A 24,943-nucleotide genomic window follows, 5' to 3' on the forward strand; every position below is an offset into this window, starting at 1 on the left:
TCGTGCCAAGGAAGAGACATGGAATGTGACTTCCTTGAATGCATACTTTTCAGCTTTTTATGAACAATCCGCATACATCCATGAGTGAAACGTGCTCAACGTACAATATGTCATGCCTTTGGAAAGGGATCACATAAGGACGGTGACTAAAATATAGGAAACGATCAGAATGAAACACTCAAACAATGCGTTCTGACTAATCATTCGAACACATAATACTTCCTGTGGGAGTTCTTTGGACCTCGACTCAAGAGCCAAGATCGGTTCTTCGTGATTGATCGAATCTTCTTGTGGGGGTTCTTTGGACCTCGACTCGAGAGCCAAGATCGGGTCTTCGTGATTGATCGAATCTGCAATGAGGTTAGCTTCACTAGAGAAAGTATCAACTAACCCATCATTCTTGTGAACAATCACATCGTGGTCATACAAATCATCATGCTTGTGAGAAAACACATCTTGGTCATCATGCTTGTCATTGGCATCCAAATCATCATGCTCATCATTATCATGGAATTCATCATGTTTATCATTATCAGACAATTCATCGTGCTTATCATCATGCAAATCCTGTGTGTCATGCTTTGGAGAAGTAGAGACTGAGAGAGTCTCCGTTTCCTGATTCTGTGCAAAGTACGCATGCACTTGAGAAAAGAGTCGCAACATCTCTTGCATTCTTGCTCTGTTCGCGATCAAATCTTGCTTGTCTTTCTTTGTTCTCGCGCTTGTGCTCACGCTCTATGGCTTCCATTTTTGCGTCGTATTCACGATCTATGGTTGCCCTTCTTTCTTCGTAGTCACGATCTATGGCAGCCCTTCTTTCTTCATGTTCTAACTTCCTGTCCATAAACAACTGTGGCAACTCCTTCATAGGAGTTAGTGCAATCCTTGGCATAGATGGGGAAGGGGGAGGGTCGGAAAAACCTCCTGGTGGGGAAAATTCTTCTTCGCCTGTCTCATGCTCATCACCTCTGAGCGAAGTATCCATTCCTCTTCGAGTGATGACCATCCACTGAAGTCGTGGGTTCTTGTGGATTCTTGTGGTCTTGGGTTCTTAAGTTCACGAGCAACTTGGGGTCTTGGGGGTCTTGGTACTTGGGGTTCTTGAGGTTCTTCTTTAGCTTGCAATCTGTGTTAGAGAAGGATCTTCTCTTCACCTGAGTTCTACTCTTTTCCGCGGGTGCACCCTTGACGGCCTTGCGCTCACACCAAGGTTGCTTTTTCCCACCTCACATCGATTGGCCGGTCGGTAAGTGCACGGTCCGTTCTCAACGAGTGAATAGAGGCACAAGGGGAGGCTGGACAAGCCCTTCTTTCTTGGGTTTCGTGTCACTCTTCAAAAACACGATTAGGAATCGACACGCCCAAGTGAACTTGGGTTCATGCGACCTCAACAAGCAAAAAAAGTTCTGTGGTTCTTGTGGTTCTTTCCTTGAGTGATACAGAACAGTGCCAAAGCTTTGATACCAATGTAAGGTGTAGCGGAAGTGATGTTGAACTTTGTTCAAGATGAGTGCTCCGAACTGTGCTCAAGGTTCCTTTTTCTTAGGGAAGGGAGAGCCTTCCGTTCCTTTAGTGAGAGAGTGCAATGGACACAAACATAGTGAATGGACACTGTGCGTGGAAGTGCATGAGATTGAGAGATAGGGAGAGAAGAATACGACACCAGAATGTTGTCAAAACCCTCCTCCGAAGGCCCCACTCTCTATGGCGAGAGTGGTCTACTTATGATTGCACAAATCTCTACAGAGACGGCTGAAATTTGAAAATGCTAAGGGTTGAAATATGCAAATCTTTATCTGCTGAATTCTGACTCTATGTCGGTGACGACGATGCGACGACGACGCACTGAAAACACAGATGCTGAAATCTGTGTTTTCCGGGCTGAAACTACAAACTTCGCAGGATCTGATCGTGCAACAAGGATCTGCTGCTGCGGGAAGGTGAGATCTGCGAGGTTCGGGGGTTCTTCTACGGGTACTGATTGTTGAAAACTGAAAACCCTGATGCTAATTGAGGTCTTGTAGCGAAGATCTGCAAAAATGCTGATGGTCTCAAGTTGACGCAAAAATGCTATTTGTTGTGGAATCTGCTAATGCTAGGGCATTTGTTGTGTCTTGTTGTGGATTTGCTATGCCTTGCTGTGGATCTGCTTATTTGTAATGCCAAAGCGCCAAGGGCTGAATCGCATGCAAAAACGCTAGGCTGGATCTGGGCTCTTGATGCAGAAAATGCTAGGTAAACCGCTGGTGGGGGTTCTTGTTGAGAAGGTGCCTGTTGAACGCGAAGTTCTTGCTACCTCTTCTCCGAGAAAGTGCTAGGGCTAGGTTTCTATATAGACAAACTTAGTAAATTTGCCCTACCTAGTTCCCAACAAAAGTCACTTAAAAATAATAAGTGAAAAATGTCAAAAATAAGGAAAATAGGTCTATGCACTGTAAAAATGCTCTTGATGGGTTCTGACTGAAATCTGATGATCATGCTGTGTGCAACCAGAGGATATGCATCTACTCTAAGTGTCTGGACATGCACGGTCTGCGACTTCCTATTCTAGATTGCCTTGACTGAACTGAGCCCTGGTCATGCTGTAGCTTGTCCACGGACACATAGGGTTGGATGTGTCATGTGACATTGGCACCCAATTATGCAAATCGGATGATGAGCGTAAATAGGCATTCCTTTTTGGGTTGGAGGAATATATCAAGTTTGATGTAGAAGTCTTCGACCCTTGGATCTCAACAAGGCGGTAGCAATTGCTCTCTCCCAAGAGATGAAGCATAACAAGGGAAAGCCTAAGGAGAACAAGTCTTCTCACAATCCCTCTCAGACTCCTCAAAACCCTCAGAATGGTAAGAACGGTAACTCTTCCAGCCAATCTTCCACTAGTCTTTTGGAAAAGAACACTCAAAATGAAACTAAGGGTAAAGCTAACACACTCGCTAAACCTAAGCTCATCTCAGATGAAAAAGCTGCACAAGGAATTTTAGGAGGATACATAACCGCATACGAACAAGTCATTTATTTTAAGGAAGGTCGTTGTTATCAATGTCATGTCAAGGGTCATATAAAGAGCACATGTCCTAAGAACCCATCCAACGAACCTAAAGAACCCACAGAACCCACATCCTCTGTTAATGCCATAAATGAGAACACTCGTGTGTCCCAAGTTTCTCATGATCCTCTCATTGATGAGTCTCTCATGAAGTGTTATGGTCATGTGAATGGTCAACACATGGTGGTCTTGTTTGATTCTGGTATATGCATGATGTGATTGGTGTCTCTTGTCGAAAGAGCCCCCTTGGAGGTTAGGAAGACATTTCCTCTCGAGGTGTTGGTCTTCTCCCGGTATGGACTCTCTCATTACACGAGAGTGCCTTGATGTGTTATTCACTGTTCAACAAGCGTCCTTCCGTAGAAAATTTGTAGTTCTCCTGAGTCCACTTTCAAGATGTGATATAATTTTGGACACTAGGTGGTTTCGTGAGCATAACCCTCTCATTGATTGGGCAGACAATACTCTCACTCTAAATGCCAAAAGTGACTCTCTCATTGTCATTCGTGGGGAGGAAGTTATTCATTCTTCACCTCTCATTTCTAATGTGCAGGCGAAGCATGAAAAGAAACAGGAGGAGACTCTCTCAGTCCTCTCTTCTCCAAAGCACGACACACATGTTTTGCATGATATAGATGTGATTATTCACAAGGATGATGATTTGCATGATAGAGATGTGATTGTTCACAAGGATGATGGTTTAGATAATGATTTTTCTAGTGAAGCTAACCTCATTGCAGATACGATCAATCATGCAAAACCGATCTTGGCTCCCAAAGAACCCACTCAGGAAGTATTGCGTGTTCGCATGATTAGTCAGCACGCATTGTTTGAGTGTTTCATTTGTGACGGTTTCTTGTATCTTCGTCACCATCTTTACGTGTCCCTTTTCATAGGCATGCCGTATTGTACGATGCACATGATTCGCTCATGAATGAGCACGGATGTATGCGGATCACTATCAAAAGGAAGAACTGTTTGCATTCAAGCAATTCACATTCCATGTCTCTTCCTTGGAATGACATAGTCTCAGAACGAGCACAAGAAAGATTGACCATCAAGCATCGGCATTTCCATTGTGATTTGCCACAATTGATAGATTTAGGTCAGAAAGTCAAGTTTTGACCCAATTTTTTGCATGTGTTTGGTGAACGGCTTGGCACTCTATCACTTTGTTGATCTTCATTGCATGCACAGTCTTGTAGGACGACTAGTATTTTTCCAATCACTCTACATAGAATGGGTATGTTCATGATTTTGTGTTGGAAGCGGTTTTAGGAATTTTCCTCTTCGGAGATGCTTGAAGAAGGTGGACCTACGTCCATAGCCGAAGTTGGAGCAGTGACGCAGCCACAGATCCCTTTGTGTCGCTTTCGGCGCGGCCCAAAGAAGCAAGCATTGCAGACCTTCATGAAGTTCAAGTATCGCACGACCCACGCATTAGAGTGGGCCGGCGAAGAGTCCTTCCCAAGATTCCAGACGTTGTTGGCAATCTCCCTTGACGCCATACAGTTCGGTACCAATACCTCACTTTGAAAAGGAGGGGATGTCACGTGCATATCTAACCCTATGCGCATGTGGACAAGCTACTTCAGGTCTAGGGTTCAGGTCGGCTTAGAAAGTGTTTTGGCACCTTTGTGAGCTTGCGAGCAGGCCGTGCATGTCCAGGCACTTAAGTAGTTGCATATCCTCTGGTTGCACACAACATGATCATCATCATTACAGTCCCTATCCATCATGAGCATTTAACGATACACAGAATCCATTTTCCCTATTTTATCCATTTTTCGCTTATTATTAATAAGTGACTTTGTTGGGAAACTGGGTAGGGCAAATTTGCCAAGTCCTATAAAAGAAACCTAGCGCTAGCACTTTCTGGAAGAAGAGGTAGCAGAAGTCCACCAACTTATAGTGCACCTTCTCAGCAAGACCGGCAGGTGACCTAGCAGTTCTAGCGAACAGCAGATCAAGACCAACGTTTTGGCTCAGATTTAGCCTAGCGGTTTCAACAGTAGCAGATCAGCCTTGGCGTTTTGCAGATCCTAGATCAGGCCTAGCGTTTTTGCAGATAGCATGAGTGTTTTGCAGATTCCCGACGATAGATCAGCCCCAGTTACTAGCGTTTTCAGCTTTCAGCACTTAGACTCCGCAAGATCAGCCCCAAACCTACATATCTCACCTACCCGCATTAGATCCTCGCCGCACGGTCAGATCAGCCAGCGTTTTCAGTTTCAGCCCGTTGTTCGCAGTTTTCAGCATATGCGTTTTCAGCGCATTGCCGTCGTGTCGTCGCCATCGCTGTCCTCGCCGACACAATGTCAGAATTCATCAGATTTGCAGATTTCAGTCCCTAGCGTTTTCAGTTTTCAGCCCGTCTCGTCGCCGTCATCATTGTCGTCGACATCGTCGGCAAGTCCATTGCGTCTAGACCATTGTACCAGATTTGTGCAATCAATACATAGACCTCTCTCGCCATAAAGAGGGGGGCCCTTGGAGGAGGGTTTGAGAACCGTCTGGTGTCGTATTCTTCTCTCTCTCTCTCTCTCTCTCTCTCTCTCAGTCTCAACACCTTCATTCACAGTGTCATTCACTTTGTTTGTGATCATTGCACTCTCTCACTAAAGGAGGGAAGGCTCTCCCTTTCTCAAGTAAAAGGAACCCTTGAGCACAGAGCACTCATCTTCAGCAAAGTTCAACATTCACTTCCGTTGCACCTTACACAATAACTCCAGATGAAAAAACTGTTGTGTACAAGACAAGATGATGGGAGAGTGCAGGCCCCCCCTCCTATATACAGGAGAATAGGGGGAGGTAGGACAGACCAAGTGTCATAAACTGCTGACGTGTCAAAGTCCTAAAGAATGGATCCAACTTGCAGATCCCGGCCGAGGGGCCAAAACCCTTAAAAGGAAAAGTGACAGAAGAAGTCCTACCAACTTATGGGGACCCCGTTTGATGGGGCCCTAGTGACATGAAGGAATTAAAATAAAGCAAGAAAACTGATGACATGGAAGGCTCCTGATTTTCTATTGGCTGATGACGTGGCAAGTTGTACGGATTTCCGCATTTTGCGTTGACATGATGACGTGATAGGCTGTACGGATTTTCGTAAATTACACTGGCAACTTTTGGCATTGCTTTTGGACCAGATGCTTTTGAATTTGAAGGCTTTTCATGTAAAATACTTTTGGGACCTAGGGTCTTTAAATATGAGACTAGGGCTCATTCTCTGGAATGCTTCCTGGAGAAGGTGCAGAGCGTGGAGTTCCAGCTTGTACTGTATTGATGCAATATAAAGAAATACCGAAAGCGGCGCCAAGGTTTGGGGCCAATACTCTTTGGGATGGAATTCTGCCACTCCGTGTCAAGTGTCGTCTCTCTCTTTCAGTTCAATTGTTATTGAAGTGCTAAAAGTCTGTTTAGTCTGTTCTTTTCTGTTGGCACGTGGTGCCCGTCTTGTGACAGTGGTATCGGAGCATCAGTCGTGTGCTTTTCTGAAAGCATACCGGTCCTACCAAAGAGCAGACAAAGGAAAGCAAAGACTAATGAAATTTTATTCGAAGTATCTTTGAAGTTTGGGTACCGACCCTCGACCTACTAGCCACTTCCACCCTTCATACATCGTGCATCGGGCGCGTGCCCGTCTTCACCGCTCATGTCTTATAGCGCATAAGCCATAAATATCACTTGCAAGAGAAGGATCCATGATTTGTTTCGACTCACTGTTTTTTTCAAAAGTAGTACCACGCAAATGTTGATGTCTATAGCTACCAAGCCGCACACTCCCAAGGAAGCACACTCCCAAGGAATTGGCAAGCTTTCAAGAAAATTTTTTGCCCGAAGTTATATGGTTTCTAACATCTTTTTTCAAAGTGCAACTTTTGGCAGAGTGGGGTATCCTGAAATGCTTGTCATGGAAACCCTAGCAGATTATAACTTGAAATTTCTCGACATCTCTCAGTAGATGTCTCTTCTCGAGTTGACAACCTTGGAGGTGAAGTGCGATTGCTATGTCTTCGGACTACCATCGCCGCCAAAGGAACACTATCTGTCCAAGAGTAAATGGACCATGTTGTGGTCGGCTACTACCTTATGAAAGGAATCTAAACCTAATTTTTGGTGCAGGTTTCATGTAACAGCCTTGGACACTACAAGTCAAGAATCAATCACGACAACACCAAATAACCACTTCAAAACAATTCACAGATCACAATAGATTTGCACTGGCTGTTACCATATACATGTGGTAGTGATGTGTGTGAACACACTAGGACCGCCGGGGCATTTTTTCCCTCTTTAGGAGGTTTTTTCCCCCGAGCATTGTATATACGCCCATCACTCTAGGGCTATCCATCTTTCCATTGCATACTGAGAAACACACTCTCTATTGTGTGCCTGGAGCTTCCTTCGGCTTCTCGAAGCCCTGTGCGTTTCTCTACAACCCTAATTCCAACAATTGGTATCAGAGCAGGTTGCGTCCTCCCGGGCTTAGTCGCCAGCTGCTCCAGAACACGCCTGCTCACTTTCTCCGATTTCAGTGAGCTTTGGCGAGCATTCGTAGGTCGATTTGGGCTCATTTCGGCCTCCGTTTCCACTAGAGGCACGACTGCACAAGCAATTTCGTCATTTTGTGCAAAATTTCTGTCAGTGCCGTTTTCTACATAACAGGTGCCTTATAGTCTTCTACGGTTCGTACTATATAGCACGTGTTGTTCTCGCTCCGTTTCTCCTATTTTCGGGCAGTTTTCACATCAGGTGCAACATTTACCATGGCTGACAACAACAACACAGATTTGTTCAAGATGTTTGTTGCTGAGGATAGGTTGGATGGGGACAATTACCCTATGTGGGCTTATATGATGCAACACGTACTTGTGTCAAAGGGCGTCTGGAATATTGTGCAGGGCATTGATGTACGTCCTGGTTCTGAGGATGTAGGCGATGTTGAGGATGTTGTAGGTCTTGCTGTAAGGATTGCTGCTGTTAGAGTTGTTTTGCCTACGACAGAACAAGCTTGTTGGGATGTAAAGGATGCGCAAGCTCATGCATTGATTGCGTTGTCTGTGAAGCGCACCAGTGTTCCTCACATCCGTTCAGCAAAATCTGCAAAACAGGCTTGGGATATTCTAGCAGGTCTTTATGCAAGCCGCAATGAGGCTAAAATTGCTTTGCTGCGTAAAGAGCAGGAGTCGAAGATTATGCATGAGGAAGATGATATGGACACTTTCCTTGCTAGTGTCAAGGATATCAATGAGCAACTTATTTCTGCAGGTGAAGTCATTTCAGACAGTTCCCTTGTGCAGACTGTTCTTGATGCCTTACCTGATTCTTACCAGACTTTTGTTAGTATTTGGAGACTTATGACCCAAGGAAATCCTGAAGTTGTCAAGTTTGATGCATTATGCACATTGCTGTTGCAAGAGTCACTTTCCAGAAAAAACAGGACTAGGCAGCGTGCAATTGAACAGGCTTTTATTGCTTCTCAAAGAAAGGGTGGTAACAGCAATGCAGCCACTTCTTATGGTTCTGCTGCGAGCGGCAAAAATACTGTTCCTAATGCTTTTGCTGACAACACTTCGTCTGGCAATTCGGGTGATAAGGGCAAAAAGAAGATGCGTTGCCATTATTGTAAAGCTAATGATCACTTGATCAAATCGTGCCCTAAGTTGAAGGCCAAAGAGGCTAAGAAGAAAGAGAGTGGTTCCACTGCAAATGCTGGTTCCACTACAAATGCAGCCATTGTTGAGTCTTCTGTGAAAGGAGACTGTAATGCTGATGTTGATGCAGAATGGGCTTTTAGTGCAAAGTGCATTACAATCCCGCTGTCCATGATGCATGCTTGTCAGATGCTGCAGATTCATATGTGTGGTATTTCGACAGTGGTGCTACAAAGCACATTACCTCACATCGTGAATTGTTTACCTCTCTTGAGTCTGTCCCTCATGGGAATTCAGTCACTTGTGCCAACAATGCCTCTTATCTAGTTCAGGGAGTTGGAAAGATTGTGCTTACTGCTGCTAATGGAAGTTCTTTCACACTCGTAGATGCACTTTATGTACCTGGGATCAAGAAGAATCTCTTGTTTGTATCCGCACTTGCTAGACTTGGACTTGTAGTCAAATTTGTGGATGAGAGATGTACAGTTCATGATGTCAGTTTTGGTGATGAAATTGTTGCATCTGGGTTTTTGTGCCGTGGGCTTTATAAGCTCACTTTGTATGACAAGTGTGGACAAAATTTTGCAAATGCTGTTGTAGATTCAAGGGCTATTTCAGATGCAAAACTTTGGCATGCACGTTTTGGTCATCTGAATTTTGCCAGTTTGCTACGTTTGTAGAAATCTGATATGGTTGCTTCTTTGCCGCCTCTTGAAGCACCTGTCAAACATGTTTGTGAAGGCTGTATTTTGGGTAAGATGCATCGTTCTAAATTTCCAAAGGATGGTTCAGTTCGGGTGACATGCAGGTTGCAGCTTGTGCATAGTGATGTTTGTGGGCCCATGCAAACTCCGTCCTTGGGCAATTACCTGTACTTCGTGACTTTCATTGATGATTACTCCAGGCAGGCATGGGTATTTCCGCTTGAAGCGAAGTCCGAAGTTTTTATGTGCTTCAAACAATTTCTGGCTATGGCTGAAAATGTCTTGAAATGTACTATGGGCACCCTCCGTTCCGATCGAGGGGAGGAGTATATGTCTCATGAATTTAATGCATTTCTGGCTAGTCGTGGAATAAAACACCAATGTACAGTGTCTTATACACCTCAGCAAAATGGTGTTGTTGCGAGGAAAAACAGGTCACTGACAGAAATGGCACGATGTATGATCAAAAGTCAAGCTTTGCTGCATTCTTTTTGGCTTGAGGCCATCATGTGTGCCACTTATGTACTTAACAGGTGTCCTACGAAAGCTTTGCAGTCTATTGCTCCATATGAAGCATGGCATGATAGAAAGCCTTCTATTGAGCACATGCTTGTTTTTGGCTGTTTGGCAGATGCTTTGGTGCCACAAGTGCAGCGCAGAAAATTGGATGATAAGGCTGTCAAATGTATTTTTGTTGGTTATAGTGCTGAAAGCAAAGGTTACAGGTTGTATCATCCGCAAACAAAACATATTCTGGTTTCTCGGAATGTAGTGTTTGTGTAAGATTCTGTTCAGCCCTTACTGTCATGTACTAGAGACAGTAATGTAAGCTCATAGGACATTTATGACACTTTGTTGCCTCTTTTTAGTGGTGGAAATACGAATGTAAGTTCCAATGAGGCAAATGTACAGTCTATGGGGGTTTCTGAAAATGTTTTAAATCAGCCTATTACTGATGCAGATGTACATGATGTACTTGATGCGGAAAGGGCTGAAAATGAGCAGGCTAGAGGTATGCCAAAATGGTTGGTGCACACTTTGCGTGACAGTAAATTGGATGCACCTTTGTCTAGTCGTACTCGTTTAGGCTCTCGCCATGCATCTTATGCATCAGATTGTTATGCTTTGGCTGTGTCTAGCTTACATGATGTTGAGGAGCCTCTGTCTTTTGATGAAGCACAGAATTCAGAAAATTGGATGGTTGCCATGCAATCAGAATATGATGCACTTATAGAAAATGACACATGGACTTTATGTGATTTGCCTCCTGGCAAAAAGGCCATTGGTACGAACTGGGTTTACAAGTTAAAACGCAAGCCGGATGGTGAGATCGATCGCCATAAGGCTCGACTTGTTGCAAAGGGTTATGCACAGCAAAAAGGCATTGATTATGAAGAGACTTTTGCTCCCACTTGTCGTATGACTACTGTGCGTTTTCTATGTGCATTGGCAGCTCATTTTGATTGGGATGTACATCAATCAGACATTGTTACTGCTTTCTTGAATGGTGACATATTTGAGGAAGTTTATGTAACACAGCCTCGCGGTTTTGTCATAAAAGGACAACAGGACAAAGTGTGCAGATGTAAGAAGGCTTTGTATGGGTTGAAGCAATCTCCTCGTGCTTGGCATGAGAAAGCTGACACTCATTTGGTTAAACGAGGCTTTCGTAACAGTCCAACAGAAAGCACATTGTATGTAAAGCGTGAGGATGATGTACTTCTCATTGTGGTTCTTTATGTCGATGATTTGCTGATCACTGGACCAAATGAGAGACATATTGCTGAATTTAAGGCTGATTTGAATGCTACTTTCAAGATGAAAGACTTGGGTACACAATTTAAGCAGTGTGATGGTGGTATTGCTTTGTGTCAGAAAAGTTACATAGAAACATTGCTATGTAAGTTTGGACTTGAGGATTGTAAACCTATTGCCACTCCCATGGAAACCGGTTTGAAATTGAGTCTATATGATGCTGGCGATCCTGCTGATGTCACTCTTTACCAACTGCTATTGGCTGCCTTATTTATATATGCAACACGAGGCCAGATATTCAGTTTGCAGTCTCACAGGTCAGCAGATTTATGCATAGCCCAGGGTAGCATTGGCAGGCTGTCAAGAGGATTTTCCGCTACCTTAGTGGCACTTTACATTTTGGCTTGTTTTATCCCAAGGGGGGATCATTGCCGCCAGACTTACATGCTTTTTCGGACTCAGAATGGGCTGGTTGTTTTGACACGCGAGTGTCCACAAGTGGTTTTTGTTTCATACTTGGCAGTTCATATATATCATGGTTGAGCAAGAAGCAACCTACTGTGGCCACTTCGAGTTGTGAGGCTGAGTACAGGGCAGTCTTCACAGCTACGGTTGAGTGTGTATGGCTCAAACGCCTTATGGTTGATTTGGGTGTTGGACAAGACACTGCCAACACTATCTACACTGACAGTCAGAGCGCATTGGCAGTTGCGAGGAACCCAGTTTTTTCATGCTCGCACAAAGCACATTGAGGTGCATTACCACTATGTCAGGGAGAGGCTCTCAGCAGGAGAGATCAACGTGGCTTATGTGCCAACACAGGACAACCTTGCAAATCTTTTCACAAAGGCATAGTCTCGTGAGAAGCTTGAAGCTTTCCGCAAAGTTTTGGGCTTACTCCCCTTTGTGGATTGATCATGTCCTCAGGGCATGGCACTTCCCTTTACTCATGTGCCAGCTCTCGTTCACCGCATCACTCCAGGGGGGATTTGTTACCATATACATGTGGTAGTGATGTGTGTGAACACACTGGGACCGCCTGGGCATTTTTTCCCTCTGTAGGAGGTTTTTTCCCCCGAGCATTGTATATACGCCCATCACTCTAGGGCTATCCATCTTTCCATTGCATACTAAGAAACACACTCTCTATTGTGTGCCTGGAGCTTCCTTCGGCTTCTCCAAGCTGTGTGCGTTTCTCTGCAACCCTAATTCCAACAATGGCCCGACGGAGTTCTGTGCCTAGAGATATTGGCCCCAAAGACTGGCGCCCCTTTTGGTATTTCTTTATGTATTAATCAATGTCAAAGTACAAGAGAGCGGTTAGGGTTTCACTCTCAGACTCTGCGTCCAGATGCTCTGCAGAGTGTAAGCCCAAACTGCTTATTTATTGTTTACAAGGGATGCCAATAGCAGATCCCCAAAAGCTTCAGTTCCAAAAGCAAAATTCTCTCTCTCACACAAGAGAGTTTTAATAAAATAAAGCAAATAATCTCTCTCTCTCTCTCTCTCTCTCTCTCTCTCTCTCTCTCTCTCTCTCACACACACACACACACACACAATTTGTGTGGAGATATAAAGCAAAAGTTGACGCAAAAGCAACAAATTCAGCCAGCGCCATTTTTGGATTTTCATCTGTTGCTTTTAGAGTTAGGGTTAGGGTTTAGGACACGCTTTAGGGTTAGGGTTAGAGTTAGGGTTTTTGGCAGATTTTAGGGTTAGGGTTTGCAAAATTAGGGTTTTCAGCAGCAATCAGGGCTAGGGTTTCCCGCATGCTCTCATCATCACTTTGTGACATACCCCCCTCTTGAAAGCATTGTAATGGCCCTCGATTACGCCTGCAAAACAGACAGAAGCCATAAACCGTCTTAGTAGACACTGACTATTAGTACCTACGTACTAGGAACACACATCTAGCACATGTACCGATCGACAGTCACATCACACGACATCACAGGACTTCAGCGTGCCTTCTCAAAACGTAAAAGCACCCAATCATCCTCCTTCAATTTCAAGTCGCGACGATGGCAATCCGCTACCTTTTTCTGTCGTTCTTGAGACTTCTGCAAAGTCTCGCGAACCTTGGCAAAAGCCGTATCTAAGTCTCGCGTATATTCATCTGCTTCAAAAAAAATCTTATCTTTCGTGCTTAGGAAGGGTGGAACCTTCGCAGCACTTTCAACAATCTCAAATGGCGCCTTCCCCGTCGAAGAGTGTATCGTGTTATCGTAGGCAAATTCCACCAAAGGTAAGTACTTTTCCCATTGAGTCTTCTGATCCGAGATGCAAGACTTCAATAAATCTAAAACCACTGAATTGGCAATCCTAGATTGCTTGTTAGTTTGCAAGTGGAACGATGACGAAAACTGCAACCGTGTGTCAATGTTCTCCCAAATTGCCTTCCAAAACAAACTCGTAAATCTGGGGTCTCTGTCGGAGACAATCGTCTTAGGCATGCCATGTAATTGGAAAAGCATCGTGACCATTCTGTGTTCTTGGGAGATCAAAAATGAAATCCATTCATATACTTTCCCAGAGACTGGTGGGTATGGGTAAAGGTTGTAACAATCCCTGTGCTTTATGCCTGTCAAACTTGACCTTCTGGCATACTAAGCAATTGCGCACAAACTCTTCCACATCCTTTTTGAGCCTCGGCCAAAAGAAGTATCTCTCTACCCTTTCATGGTGGTAGCAATGCTGCGGTGACTCGTAAAAGGTGGACAGTCGCATTCAGTCATAACCTTTTCCCTCGACGGCTGTGTAAGGCACAACATGGTTTTTCTCATCAAGTAGCCTTCCCGAATGGAGTATCCTGCTACTGTCTCCCCATCCCGTATCCGTGTGAGAATGTCTGCAAAATCTGTATCTGTGGGATACTGGTCGACCATATCCTCGAAGCTCCTATGATGTATCGCGGAAATAGCCAGAACCAACGGTTTTCGAGACAAAGCATCTGCCACCACATTCTTCTGTCCCTGCACATGGACAATCTGGAAGTGAAACTGTGGCAAGATGTTCGCCCACCGCATTTGCTTTTCCGAAAGTTGCTTCTGTGACAAGAAGTAGCGCAAACTCTGATAGTCTGTAAAGACAGTAAAATCCGCTCCGAGTAGGTAATGCCGCCACTCCTGCTGCTGAGACATTGTGTCCCAAAAAGTGTATCTTTGAAGCAGATGATCTCTGTGTTCTGCCTCATTCTTGGAGAAAACAATAATATCATCAAAGAAAGTACCAACAAATAGCCTGTACTCTGGAAAAATCCTGTCCATCATCCGGTTAAATGTCGCAGGAGCATTGGTTAAGCCAAAAGGCATCACCAAAAACTCAAATAACCCAAAAGTCGTCCGGAAAGTTGTCTTGTAGTCGTCTCCCCGTGCGACTCTGATCTGATGATATCCACTCTTCAGATCAATCCTGCTAAAGCACGAGGATCCCTGTAATTTGTCGAGTATATCATCGATCCTAGGAATCGGAAATGTGTTCTTGATGGTGATTTTGTTGAGAGCTCTAAAATTCTCCAAGATCCGTCTTTCTTCAAAACCAACAACACTGGAGAGCAATACGGTGAAGTACTAGGCTGGACAAGACCCTTTTCCAAGAGGTCTTTCACTTGGTTCATAATCTCTTCATTCAGTGCTTGGCTCACACGGTAAGGTGGCCGGTTCGGTGGGGTGCTTCCAGGTATCAGATCAATGGTATGATCTTCAGGCCCTCTAAAAAGCAATCGGCATGAGTGTGGAGAAAAATCTTGGCGTTCTTTTGTTCACTTCAAAACATATTTGACGTTTATCCATCGTTCAGTTCTCTCCCAAAAGAATGAGTGAAGAAACTGAAGTTCATCAAGTACAATCTCTGAGCCCTTCATTTGTCAAAGTCGCTTTCTCGGCCCGGTAGTCAACCACGGTGTAGTACTTGTGGTACCAAGGGATTGCGAGTAGAACGTCACTCACGTGCCCTGAACACCCCTGTCATTGCAAACGAAGTTTGCCAATGCTCGGTGTAATGGAAACATCCTGTATCCGGGTGCCAGTCGAACTACCTCTGCCTGTGGCATCAGTCTGTCGGGCGTAATTCCAAATCGAGCCGCCAATTTCAAGTGAAAAGAAGTTGGCCTTGGCTCCTTCAAAAGAGCTTCTTGATCCTTCACTTTGCCCTAAACGCGGCAAAGTTTGTACTTTCATTCATTTGATTTGGTGCAGGTTCCACGCCATGTGGTACCAATTCTGCTTTTTATCTGCCTTTTCTGCCACATCTCTCAGCTACTTTTGAACTTTCTGGCCTTTCTTCATCTTGTTCATTCGGTGCCTTGTTAGGGCACTTCGCGGAGATATGTCCATGTTCCCCGCATCCAAAGCACTTCCCCTCCCTGATGAAGCGAGCTCTCTCCTCAGGAGTAAGCTTGGGTCGTGCATCCTTCTTTTCTGGGTTGCTCTTTCTCTCTCTACTTTCATTTGCTGAAGTCTGTTCGGCTCGTTGTGTCATGACCTCATCGGTGTGGTAGGTCAAACTGCCAGAGTGAATGGCAAAACCCCGTTTCGCATGACTGATCAACTCCTGAATAGAAGCTGACTTTTGTTTCAAGCAGTGATCTCGGATCTCTGTAGGTAGACCCAAGGTAAACCGCTCAATCGTTCTCTGAACGAGATCTTCTTGAATGAAGAGGTGGGTAGAAAAGAGCTCCAGAATCTCTCGCAATAAGCATCTTTGTATCCCTCTTGGTCATCCGAAGATGGTTCCAAGCAGCTCGTATATCGCGTTCATACTCTTGCGTCAGCCAAGAAGAAATAAAAAGCTTCTTAAATTTCAGCCATTTAACTGGCGCAGTCTTGTTTAAAAGAAGCGTGACCACCAAGTTCGAGCATTCCCCTTAAAGTAAGAGGCAGCTCTCCGAATCTTGGAGTGCTCTTAGTAGCGTCCTCCCGCGAAAGCGATGTCAAACTGTTGTATAAAAGACAAAGCCTTCGAAGCATCTGAGTATCTTGAAAAAGTGTCAAATTTGATCGACTGTCCACCTTCCTTAAACTCTCGGACTTTCTCGCTTTTATCTTCTAGAAAGTCATACTGGTTGGCTTTATAAAAATTCTTCTTGTTCGCATAAAAGTTTCCGTCATCGGAGTCTGAACTGTCTGTAGACGAGTTCTCTGTAGAACTATCACTCACTGGGCGAGATTTAGACTTCTTTGCCTTTTTCTTGCCCTTTCCGAAGCGTTGTTTCTTGCTTCGCTTTTTGCCTTTTCTGTCTTCTTCGCTCGAATCCGAAGAAGAAGAAGAAGAAGAAGAACTACTACTGGGTATTCCTTGAAATCGAACACGCTTCTTTTGTTTCTTTGCCTTGTCAAATGTCGACTGACGACCCAAATAACCCGGAAAGGCAGTGCCTTTCTTCTGCTTTTGAGTAGCGTCCTCCCGCGAAAGCGATGTCAAACTGCTGTATAAAAGACAAAGCCTTCGAAGCATTTGAGTATCCTGAAAAAGTGTCAAATTTGATCGACTGTTCACCTTCCTTAAATTCTCGGACTTTCTTGCTTTTATCTTCCAGAAAGTCATACTGGTTGGCTTTATAAAAATTCTTCTTGTTCGCATAAAAGTTTCTGTCATCTGAGTCTGAACTGTCTGTAGACGAGTCCTCTGTAGAACTGTCACTCACTGGGCGAGATTTAGACTTCTTTGCCTTTTTCTTGCCCTTTCCGAAGCGTTGTTTCTTACTTCGCTTTTTGCCTTTTCTGTCTTCTTCGCTCGAATCTGAAGAGCTAGAAGAACTGTCAGAAGAAGAAGAAGAAGAAGAAGAAGAAGAAGAAGAAGAAGAAGAACTGGGTACTCCTTCAAATCGAACACGCTTCTTCTGTTTCTTTGCCTTGTCAAATGTCGACTGACGACCCAAATAACCCGGGAAGTCAGTGCCTTTCTTCTGCTTTTTGCCGTGGTTTTTAGCTTTCTTCTACGCGTCAAAAAGCTGAGCAATCCGTGCATCAACCACCTCTTCTAATTCCTTCTCTGAATATTGCTTGTGTCAAAAGGTTTCTTGAGAGCGGGTTTCGGGGGTGGTGTTGTGGTTTTCTGCCACTGCGCATGCACCTCCAGAAAAGAAGTCTCGCTCATATATTTTGCCAATTTCGGATCCTTCGCAAAACTGAGCATCATCTTTGTTGCATCGCCGATCAATTGACGACGCTTCATCTCTCTTTGCTCCGCCTGAGTAGGCCGAGGCGGGCCATACTCTCTGCCGGAATCTTCGTTGTGATCCCTGCCCGCATCTCTAGATGCAGAGGGAGTTGATTGATCCTTGCGTGAAGCCGTAGGTGTCGTGGAAAAATAAATGGGGATCGGATTGTCCGTAGAAGAGAAATCGGCCGTGCTCTGATACCATTGTAACAGACTTGGACACTCCAAGTGAAGAATCAATTACGACAGCACCAAATAACCACTTCAAAACAATTCACAGATCACAATAGATTTGCACTGGCCCGGCGGAGTTTCGTGCCTAGAGATATTGGCCCCAAAGACTGGCGCCCCTTTCGGTATTTCTTTATGTGTTAATCAATGTCAAAAGTACAAGAGAGCGGTTAGGGTTTCACTCTCAGACTCTGCGTCCAGATGCTCTGCAGAGTGTAAGCCCAAACCGCTTATTTATTGTTTACAAGGGATGCCAAAAGCAGAGCCCCAAAAGCTTCAATTCCAAAAGCAAAATTCTCTCTCTCTCTCTCTCTCTCTCTCTCTCTCTCTCTCTCTCTCACAAGAGAGTTTTAATAAAATAAAGCAAATAATCTCTCTCTCTCTCTCTCTCTCTCTCTCTCTCTCTCTCTCTCTCTCTCTCTCTCTCTCTCTCTCTCTCACACACACACACACACACACACACACACACACACAATTTGCGTGGAGAAATAAAGCAAAAGTTGACGCAAAAGCAGCAAATTCAACCAGCGCCATTTTCGGATTTTAATCTGTTGCTTTTAGGGTTAGGGTTAGGGTTTAGGACAGGTTTTAGGGTTAGGGTTTTTGGCAGATTTTAGGGTTTGCAGGTTTTAGGGTTAGGGTTTGCAGAATTAGGGTTTTCAGCAGCAGTCAAGGCTAGGGTTTCCCGCATGCTCTCGGGCAGACACGTCATCACTTTGTGACATTTCAAGATGGAAAGTCAATCGACTTTTTGAGCTCGGCTAATGTTGAGATTGCTTTTAAGTCTGAATTTTGTTTGAGAACTTGTTTGATGATCTTGTTTGAAATGGATGGTATTTGTTTTGAACCTGTCTTGGTGCCGATTTGAATTGTTTGACTCTTGTTTTAATACTGGTTTCATTGATAGGTGATTTTACTCCCGGGTGGAGAAGTGAGAAGTACTGTTTTGGTATTGTTTGAACCTCGGAGCGACGTAGGCTGATGCCTTGAGAGTGTTTTGTTGTATGTTTGAAAACCTCGAAACGACGCTGGCCGATGTTTGGGGAGAGTTTCGTTGTATGCTAGAAAACCTCGAACGACGTAGGTCTATGCTTGGGGAGCATTTGGTTGTATGCTTGTAAAATAATTGTTGTTGTGACTCTCGCCCCGGACCTGGATGGTTATGCGGGAGGAGTATTAAGAAGTTTGAGCAGTGGTTATTTTTAGGATCTCCAAACGATGTAGGTTGCGGTCTGGGGGGCGTTTGGTTGTAAAAGGCCTCTATATCTCCCGGCCCGGACCTTTTTAGGTTATGCGGGAGGAGTGATGAGGGAGTCGTTGAATATCTCCCGACCGGACCTTATTAGGTTATGCGGGAGGAGTGTTCATCGATGGCTTTATGTTTCTATGTCTTGTAACATGCATTTGTGTTTCATTGTGATGTGCCAACCACTGAATATTCCTAGTTGGATGAGATTGCCTGGGTATGTAATTTTAGTGCAGAAGATCAGTGCGGTCTGGGTGCGATGGCTAATTTTACTACGTTGGAATATCAAGAGTTCTGATTTGGACGAAAGGAGAAGCCAACTCCTTGATCAAAAGAGCCGAAAGGAGAAGCCAACTTCTTTATCAAAAGAGCCGAAAAGAGAAGCTAACTCCTTAACAAAAAGAGCAAACTGATTGTCCCTCAAAATGTCCCTCTAAATGACCCTCGAAAATTTTTGAGCTAACTTGAGTTGTTTTGTAGATATGTTCTAATCGTGGATGATTACTTTCTTTCAAGAAGGGGGGATGTCACAAATTGCTGATGTGTCAAAGCCTTGAAGAATGGAGCTAAATTGCAGATCCCGGCCGAGGGCCCAAAACCCTAAAAAGAACAAGTAGCAGAAGAAGAAGTCCCACCAAGTCCCACCAACTTCTGGGGACCCCGTCCGATGGGGCCCCAGTGACAAAGGAATTAAAATAAAGTAGAACAACTGATGATGTGGCAGGTGTACGAACGCTTCGGTTTTTCCATTGGCTGATGACGTGGCAGGTCGTATGGATTTCCGCGTTTTGCGTTGACATGATGACTTGGCAAGTTGGCAGGCTGTACGGATTTTCGTAAATTACGTTGGCAGCTTTTGGGCATTGCTTTTGGACCAGATGCTTTTGAGTTTGAAGGCTTTTCATGTAAACTACTTTTGGGACTTAGGGCCTTTAAATATGAGGCTAGGGCTCATTCTCTAGCATGCTTCCTGGAAAAGGTACAGAGCATGGAGTTTCGGCTTGTACTATGTTGATGTAATATAAAGAAATATTGAAAGGGGCGCCAAGGTTTGGGGCCAATACTCTCTGGGGTGGAATTCCGCCACTCCGTGTTGCGTGTCGTCTCTCTCTTTCAGTTCAGTTGTTATTGAAGTGCTAAAAGTCTGCTTAGTCTGTTCTTTTTTGCTGGCACGTGGTGCCCGTCTTGTGACACCAAGGAACCCAACAACCATGCACAAAAACCCATGAATATGGAAAAAATGAAAAAGGACCAGACTAGGTTCGGCCGGGCAAAGTGCTGAGCAAAACCCTAAATGTGCGTGAAGATCCCTGTCCAGCAGGTGTACGGGTGGCCAACCCATACAGTGGGTTGGTCACCCCACAACCAAAGGCTAGTGCACGTGATGTGTATGAAGCGTGTAGGCAGGGTGCGAAGCATCTGGAGATGAAGAATCTAACACCCCCCCTCAACGACAGATGCGGAGTCGTTGAGGAAGAAGATGCAACACACATGGCAAATCTGGAGTGTGAAAAGAAGAAGCGCCAACCAGAAATGACGAGACCTGCAAGTCCATCAAAGTCTTCTCCAGAGCGAGGATCCTTTTGGGTGTCTTTGCCTGGTACATGTTGCAAAAAGGAAACCCCATATCTCATGTGCAATGGTGTGAGAGCGTAAAGACGTCAACACGCTATCCTCACAATTGATGAGTAAGAAAGAGTAAATGTCACGCGCACATTTAAGCCTATGTGCATGTGGACAAGCTACTTCAGGTCCAGGGTTCAAGCCAACTTAGAAAGTGTTCAGGCACCTTTGTGTGCCTGTGCGCAGGCCGTGCATGTCCAGGCACTTAGAGTAGTTGCATACCTTTGGTTGCACACAGCATGATCATCAGCATGACAGTCAGTACCCATCATGAGCATTTTACAATGCGCAGAACCCATTTTTCCTATTTATCTATTTTTCACTTATTATTTAATAAGTGACTTTGTTGGGAAACTGGGTAGGGTAAATTTGCTAAGTGTTTATAAATATAACCTAGTGCTAGCACTTTTTGGCAGAAGAGGTAGTAGAAGTTCCAGTGACTTTGAATGCACCTTCTCAGCAATACCGGCAGGAGACTTAGCGTTTTCAGCCACAAGACAAGCTTGGCGTTTTTGGACTTCCCAGATCAGCCAGCGTTTCCAAAAGCCAGCACATTGTAGATTGCCTAGCGTTTTGCAGTTTTTGGCGACATGTCAGCCCCTAGCATCAGCATTTTCAGTTTTCAGCACTTAGACAGAGTAGATCAGCCCCTAGCCTCGCAGATCTCACCTACCTGCAACAGATTCTTTGCCATATCGTTAGATCAGCCAGCGTTTTCAGATTCAGCCCGCTGTACACAGATTTCAGCATCTGCGTTTTCAGCGCATCGTCGCCCTCACCGACACATTGTCAGAAATCAGCAGAAAGTCAGCGTTTGTAGATTTCAGCCCTAGCGTTTTCAGATCCCAGCCCGTCCTTGTTGTTGTCATCATTGTCGTCGACATCGTCGGCAATCTAGACCATTGTACCAGATTTGTGCAGTCAATAGCATAGACTTCTCTCGCCATAGAGAGTGGGGCCATTGGAAGAGGGTTTGAGATCCTTCTGGTGTCGTATTCTTCTTCTTCTGTCTCTCTCTCTCTCTTTCTCTCTCTCTCTCTCTCTCTCTCTCTCTCTCGCTCTCAATCTCAGCACCTTCATTCACAATGTCATTCACTTTGTTTGTAATCATTGCACTCTCTCACTAAAGGAACGGAAGGCTCTCCCTTCGGTACGTAAAAGGAACCCTTGAGCATAGTTTGGAGCACTCATCTTGAGCAAAGTTCAACATTCACTTCCGCTCAACGAAACCGCGAAACGCGTTTAGGCCGGGGTGAAATGTGAAACGCCTGAAACGTTTCAGCATGCAGGTGAAACGCCTCTGTTGAAACGCCAAAATTTTTTGGGGGTTTTAACATGTGCACACCTATTATGTATATATATATATATATATATAATACTATATACACCCAAAATTGGCGTTTCAGTCATACGTTTCATCGAGGCTCCTCTCTTGGGTGAAACGTTTCGGGTCTGAAACGTTCCGCTGCTTCCGCTGCACCTTATAGTAAACTCTGCGATGATTTAGATTCCACTGATCCACCATAGTCTGCGTGACCACAGTACCTGATCCGCCAGAAGCATTACCGTGAGAAGAAGTAGATGAGGAGCCAGCACGTGTAACAACAGAACATTTAACTAATCCAGTGAAATTCCCTGTAATCATGCTTCAAAATAGTCAACCTTATAGACACAATTAAGTAGAAAAAGTTACAAAGAACACGTCACATGATGCATTTAATTGGCAACTACTACCAATCTAGTAAAATTTCAAGGTTCAAGTTAACACAAGTTCACAGCTAGAGCATGCCACAAACTACAATCTCCACCATTTTGAATTAATAGTGTGATACAACATAGAAATAACGATATCTAAGCTATTAGCCAATGAGCATTCGAATGCTCAAAATAAGAACGATGTGACTCTTCAAATTGTTTGAAATGATTCGGTACAAATTTCCACGATAGAAACCCTTTTCAAGTAAAGTAGAGTTAAGGTATAAGAAATGCATTTCATATGAAAAAAACGTTTTGTGAGTTTCATATGGATATGAAACGTGTTTCTATGCAACTCTCTCTCTCTCTCAGTTGAGTTGTATTGAGGTGCTAAAGTCTCTTCCAGTCTATTCTTTTCAATTGGCACACGGTGCTGCTCCGTTACAGCAGAGAGGCTTAGATACTCCTTTCTTTAGACATGGGCAAGATCTCTTGCTCTTTTCAGTCTAAACCAAGGTCACATCACATGGCATTACACACCTCCAGAGTGGTTCATTTTGCATTCCTCATACAAGCCATCTTGATGTATACATAGCCCTCACATTGTTCTCCCCTTATTGTACATCCTCTGGGTGATAGGCCTTTGGGCATCTTAGGAGGTCTCTTTTGTATACAATATACAAACACTTTGAGAGAGAGAGAGAGAGAGAGAGAGAGAGAGAGAGAGAGAGAGAGAGAGAGAGAGAGAGAGAGAGAGATTTATTAACCTCTACTAGAGGCTGAAGTCGGCCCATGGGACAGAAGGATGTACATGTGTGTCCTATGGGGATCCAAGAAAAAAGGACGAAAGTGCTGAAAATAACTTGCTATAAATAAAACAAGGCGTCTTGAGACAGACGTTGGCACTGCCTTTCACTCCGACTGAAGAAAGAGAGAGAGAAGGAGAGGACACGGGAGAGAGAAAACCGACAAAGAAGAGATTAAAGAGGAGAAAAATAAAACATACCTTCCAAAAATTGGAAGGGTGCTCCATTGTACATAGGCTGAAATTCCCTCGTATTTACACTCCCTTTCTGCCGAAAGGTAGTGCCAACAAACTGAAGTGTGGATGTGTAAACATGTGTATGGCGGACGAAGGGGATGGATCTAACTCCATCCCGTACCAAAATGGGGGTGTACTATGGCATGCATAGGTGGATAGGGCGTGAAGAGCCCTCCTAGCATAGCGGCAGGGTCTGAGAGCCCTTCAAATCTGCCTTTGTATGGACTGCTCATGTCATAGTCGAAGCGCCCTATGACGTACTCTCTAGGCCTGGTATCTTGACTCTCTAGGGCATCTACGTGCTTGGACATTCTCTGCCTGTTGTAGGGTGATCCCTCTACATGTCGGTGGGTGGGACTGGGGCAGCTCTCTGAAGGATCTGAGAGAGAGAGAGAGAGAGAGAGAGAGAGAGAGAGAGAGAGAGAGAGAGAGAGAGAGAGAGAGAGAGCTGAAATAATCTTTTAATGACCCTTAGTGTTGTAAATTGGTTATCCCATTTCCCTCTTGAGTATCAGAGCTTGAGTTCAAGGCTCTTTGGAATCTGGATAGTCTCTTGGGATTGTTGCTACGGTATTAAGAGTTTTCCTCTCTATCTGGCTAGATAAGTAACTATGTTGTAAGCTCTCATTTGGTCACAACGACTGCAGTTTTGGTACCCGGTTTCGAAGGTGCTCGCTGAGAAGGCTGCATGGAAGCTTGCGGAGGAGCTGGGTTTGGATGTGGTTGTGATTAATCCAGCAACTGTGCTGGGGCCCATGTTGCAGCCTACCCTGAATGCCAGCAGTCTGTTGTTTCTCAACCTCTTAAAAGGTATTTCATTTGAGTTCTGTTTTACAAGGCTTTAAATTGTATTTATGCGGTTCTGTACTTAAAAGAGGAAATTGCCCAAGTCATTCATTCTGGTCCTTCGCTTGTTGTCTACATATCATACACCAGAAGTATCTTTTCTAGCTAGAGAGAAAAACGACACGCTCAAAAGTTTCTTGGTTTTTAGGTCAAAATTTGAAGAATTTGCCGGATTTTGCGCTAAATCATGAAAATTTTGCCTGTTTTCTTCAAGGCAAGCTTGGAATCGAGCTGGGATTTTCCAGTTAGTTGGTAAAAATTACACTAAAGGCCAGTTTTTGGAACAATGGTTCTGGTTAATGCATGCTATCACTATTGCACGGACAGCAGTGGGTCGGAAAGTTGTTTTCTTTGCTTCAGTGTTAGTTGGCATTTTGTCAATTATTATTATTATTATTTTATCATCTTTGAAACAAGCAAATTTCTGTTTCTATTTTGATTTTGTTTTCAAATATTTTCTACTCCATCCTCATGCTTTGTGTGGTTAATGCGCTTCACACTCTCAACAGAAATTGAATAACTAGATGTTGGCTTTGAACTTGGCTGACATTGTAGGGCATTGCCAATGAGAGGTATCTTACAACAAATGCGACGATGTTGCGATGTTTTTTTTTTTTTTTGGGGGGGGGGGCGGGGGCGGGGAACGATCACCTTATGTAAACCATCCATATCACGTGCATTCAAGGCCCAATTAAAAACCCGGTAAAGGTAAACGTTTCATGAATGTATCATATACCCATTTCTAGTTCAATTCGTGTGTGTCTCCTTTGATTGGTACCCTTTTGTATGTTAAAATGTATAAGAAATGGGGCTAAATATTTGCTTCGACCGAATTCACGTGCTGTGTTTACATATTTGTAAGTGCCCCCAATCTGTGTGTGTCTCCTTTGATTGGTACCCTTCTGTATGTTAAAATGTATAAGAAATGGGGCTAAA

At 44.2% G+C, this 24,943-nt stretch overlaps 1 protein-coding gene across 1 annotated transcript in view; it reads left to right on the forward strand.

Moving 5' to 3' along the window:
• The window catches only part of LOC147424840 (NAD(P)-binding Rossmann-fold superfamily protein), a 46,222-nt gene that overhangs the window by 20,184 nt on the left and 1,095 nt on the right, over positions 1 to 24,943 (forward strand). Inside the window, exon 4 of the mRNA XM_086499654.1 lies at positions 23,809 to 23,971. Within this exon, the coding sequence (XP_086355780.1) occupies positions 23,809 to 23,971 (163 nt within the window). The remainder of the gene's footprint in view (positions 1 to 23,808; positions 23,972 to 24,943) is intronic.

Source organism: Adiantum capillus-veneris, chromosome 25, assembly GCF_014529385.1.
Source record: "Adiantum capillus-veneris isolate H3 chromosome 25, ASM1452938v2, whole genome shotgun sequence".
Taxonomy (NCBI): Eukaryota; Viridiplantae; Streptophyta; class Polypodiopsida; order Polypodiales; family Pteridaceae; genus Adiantum; species Adiantum capillus-veneris.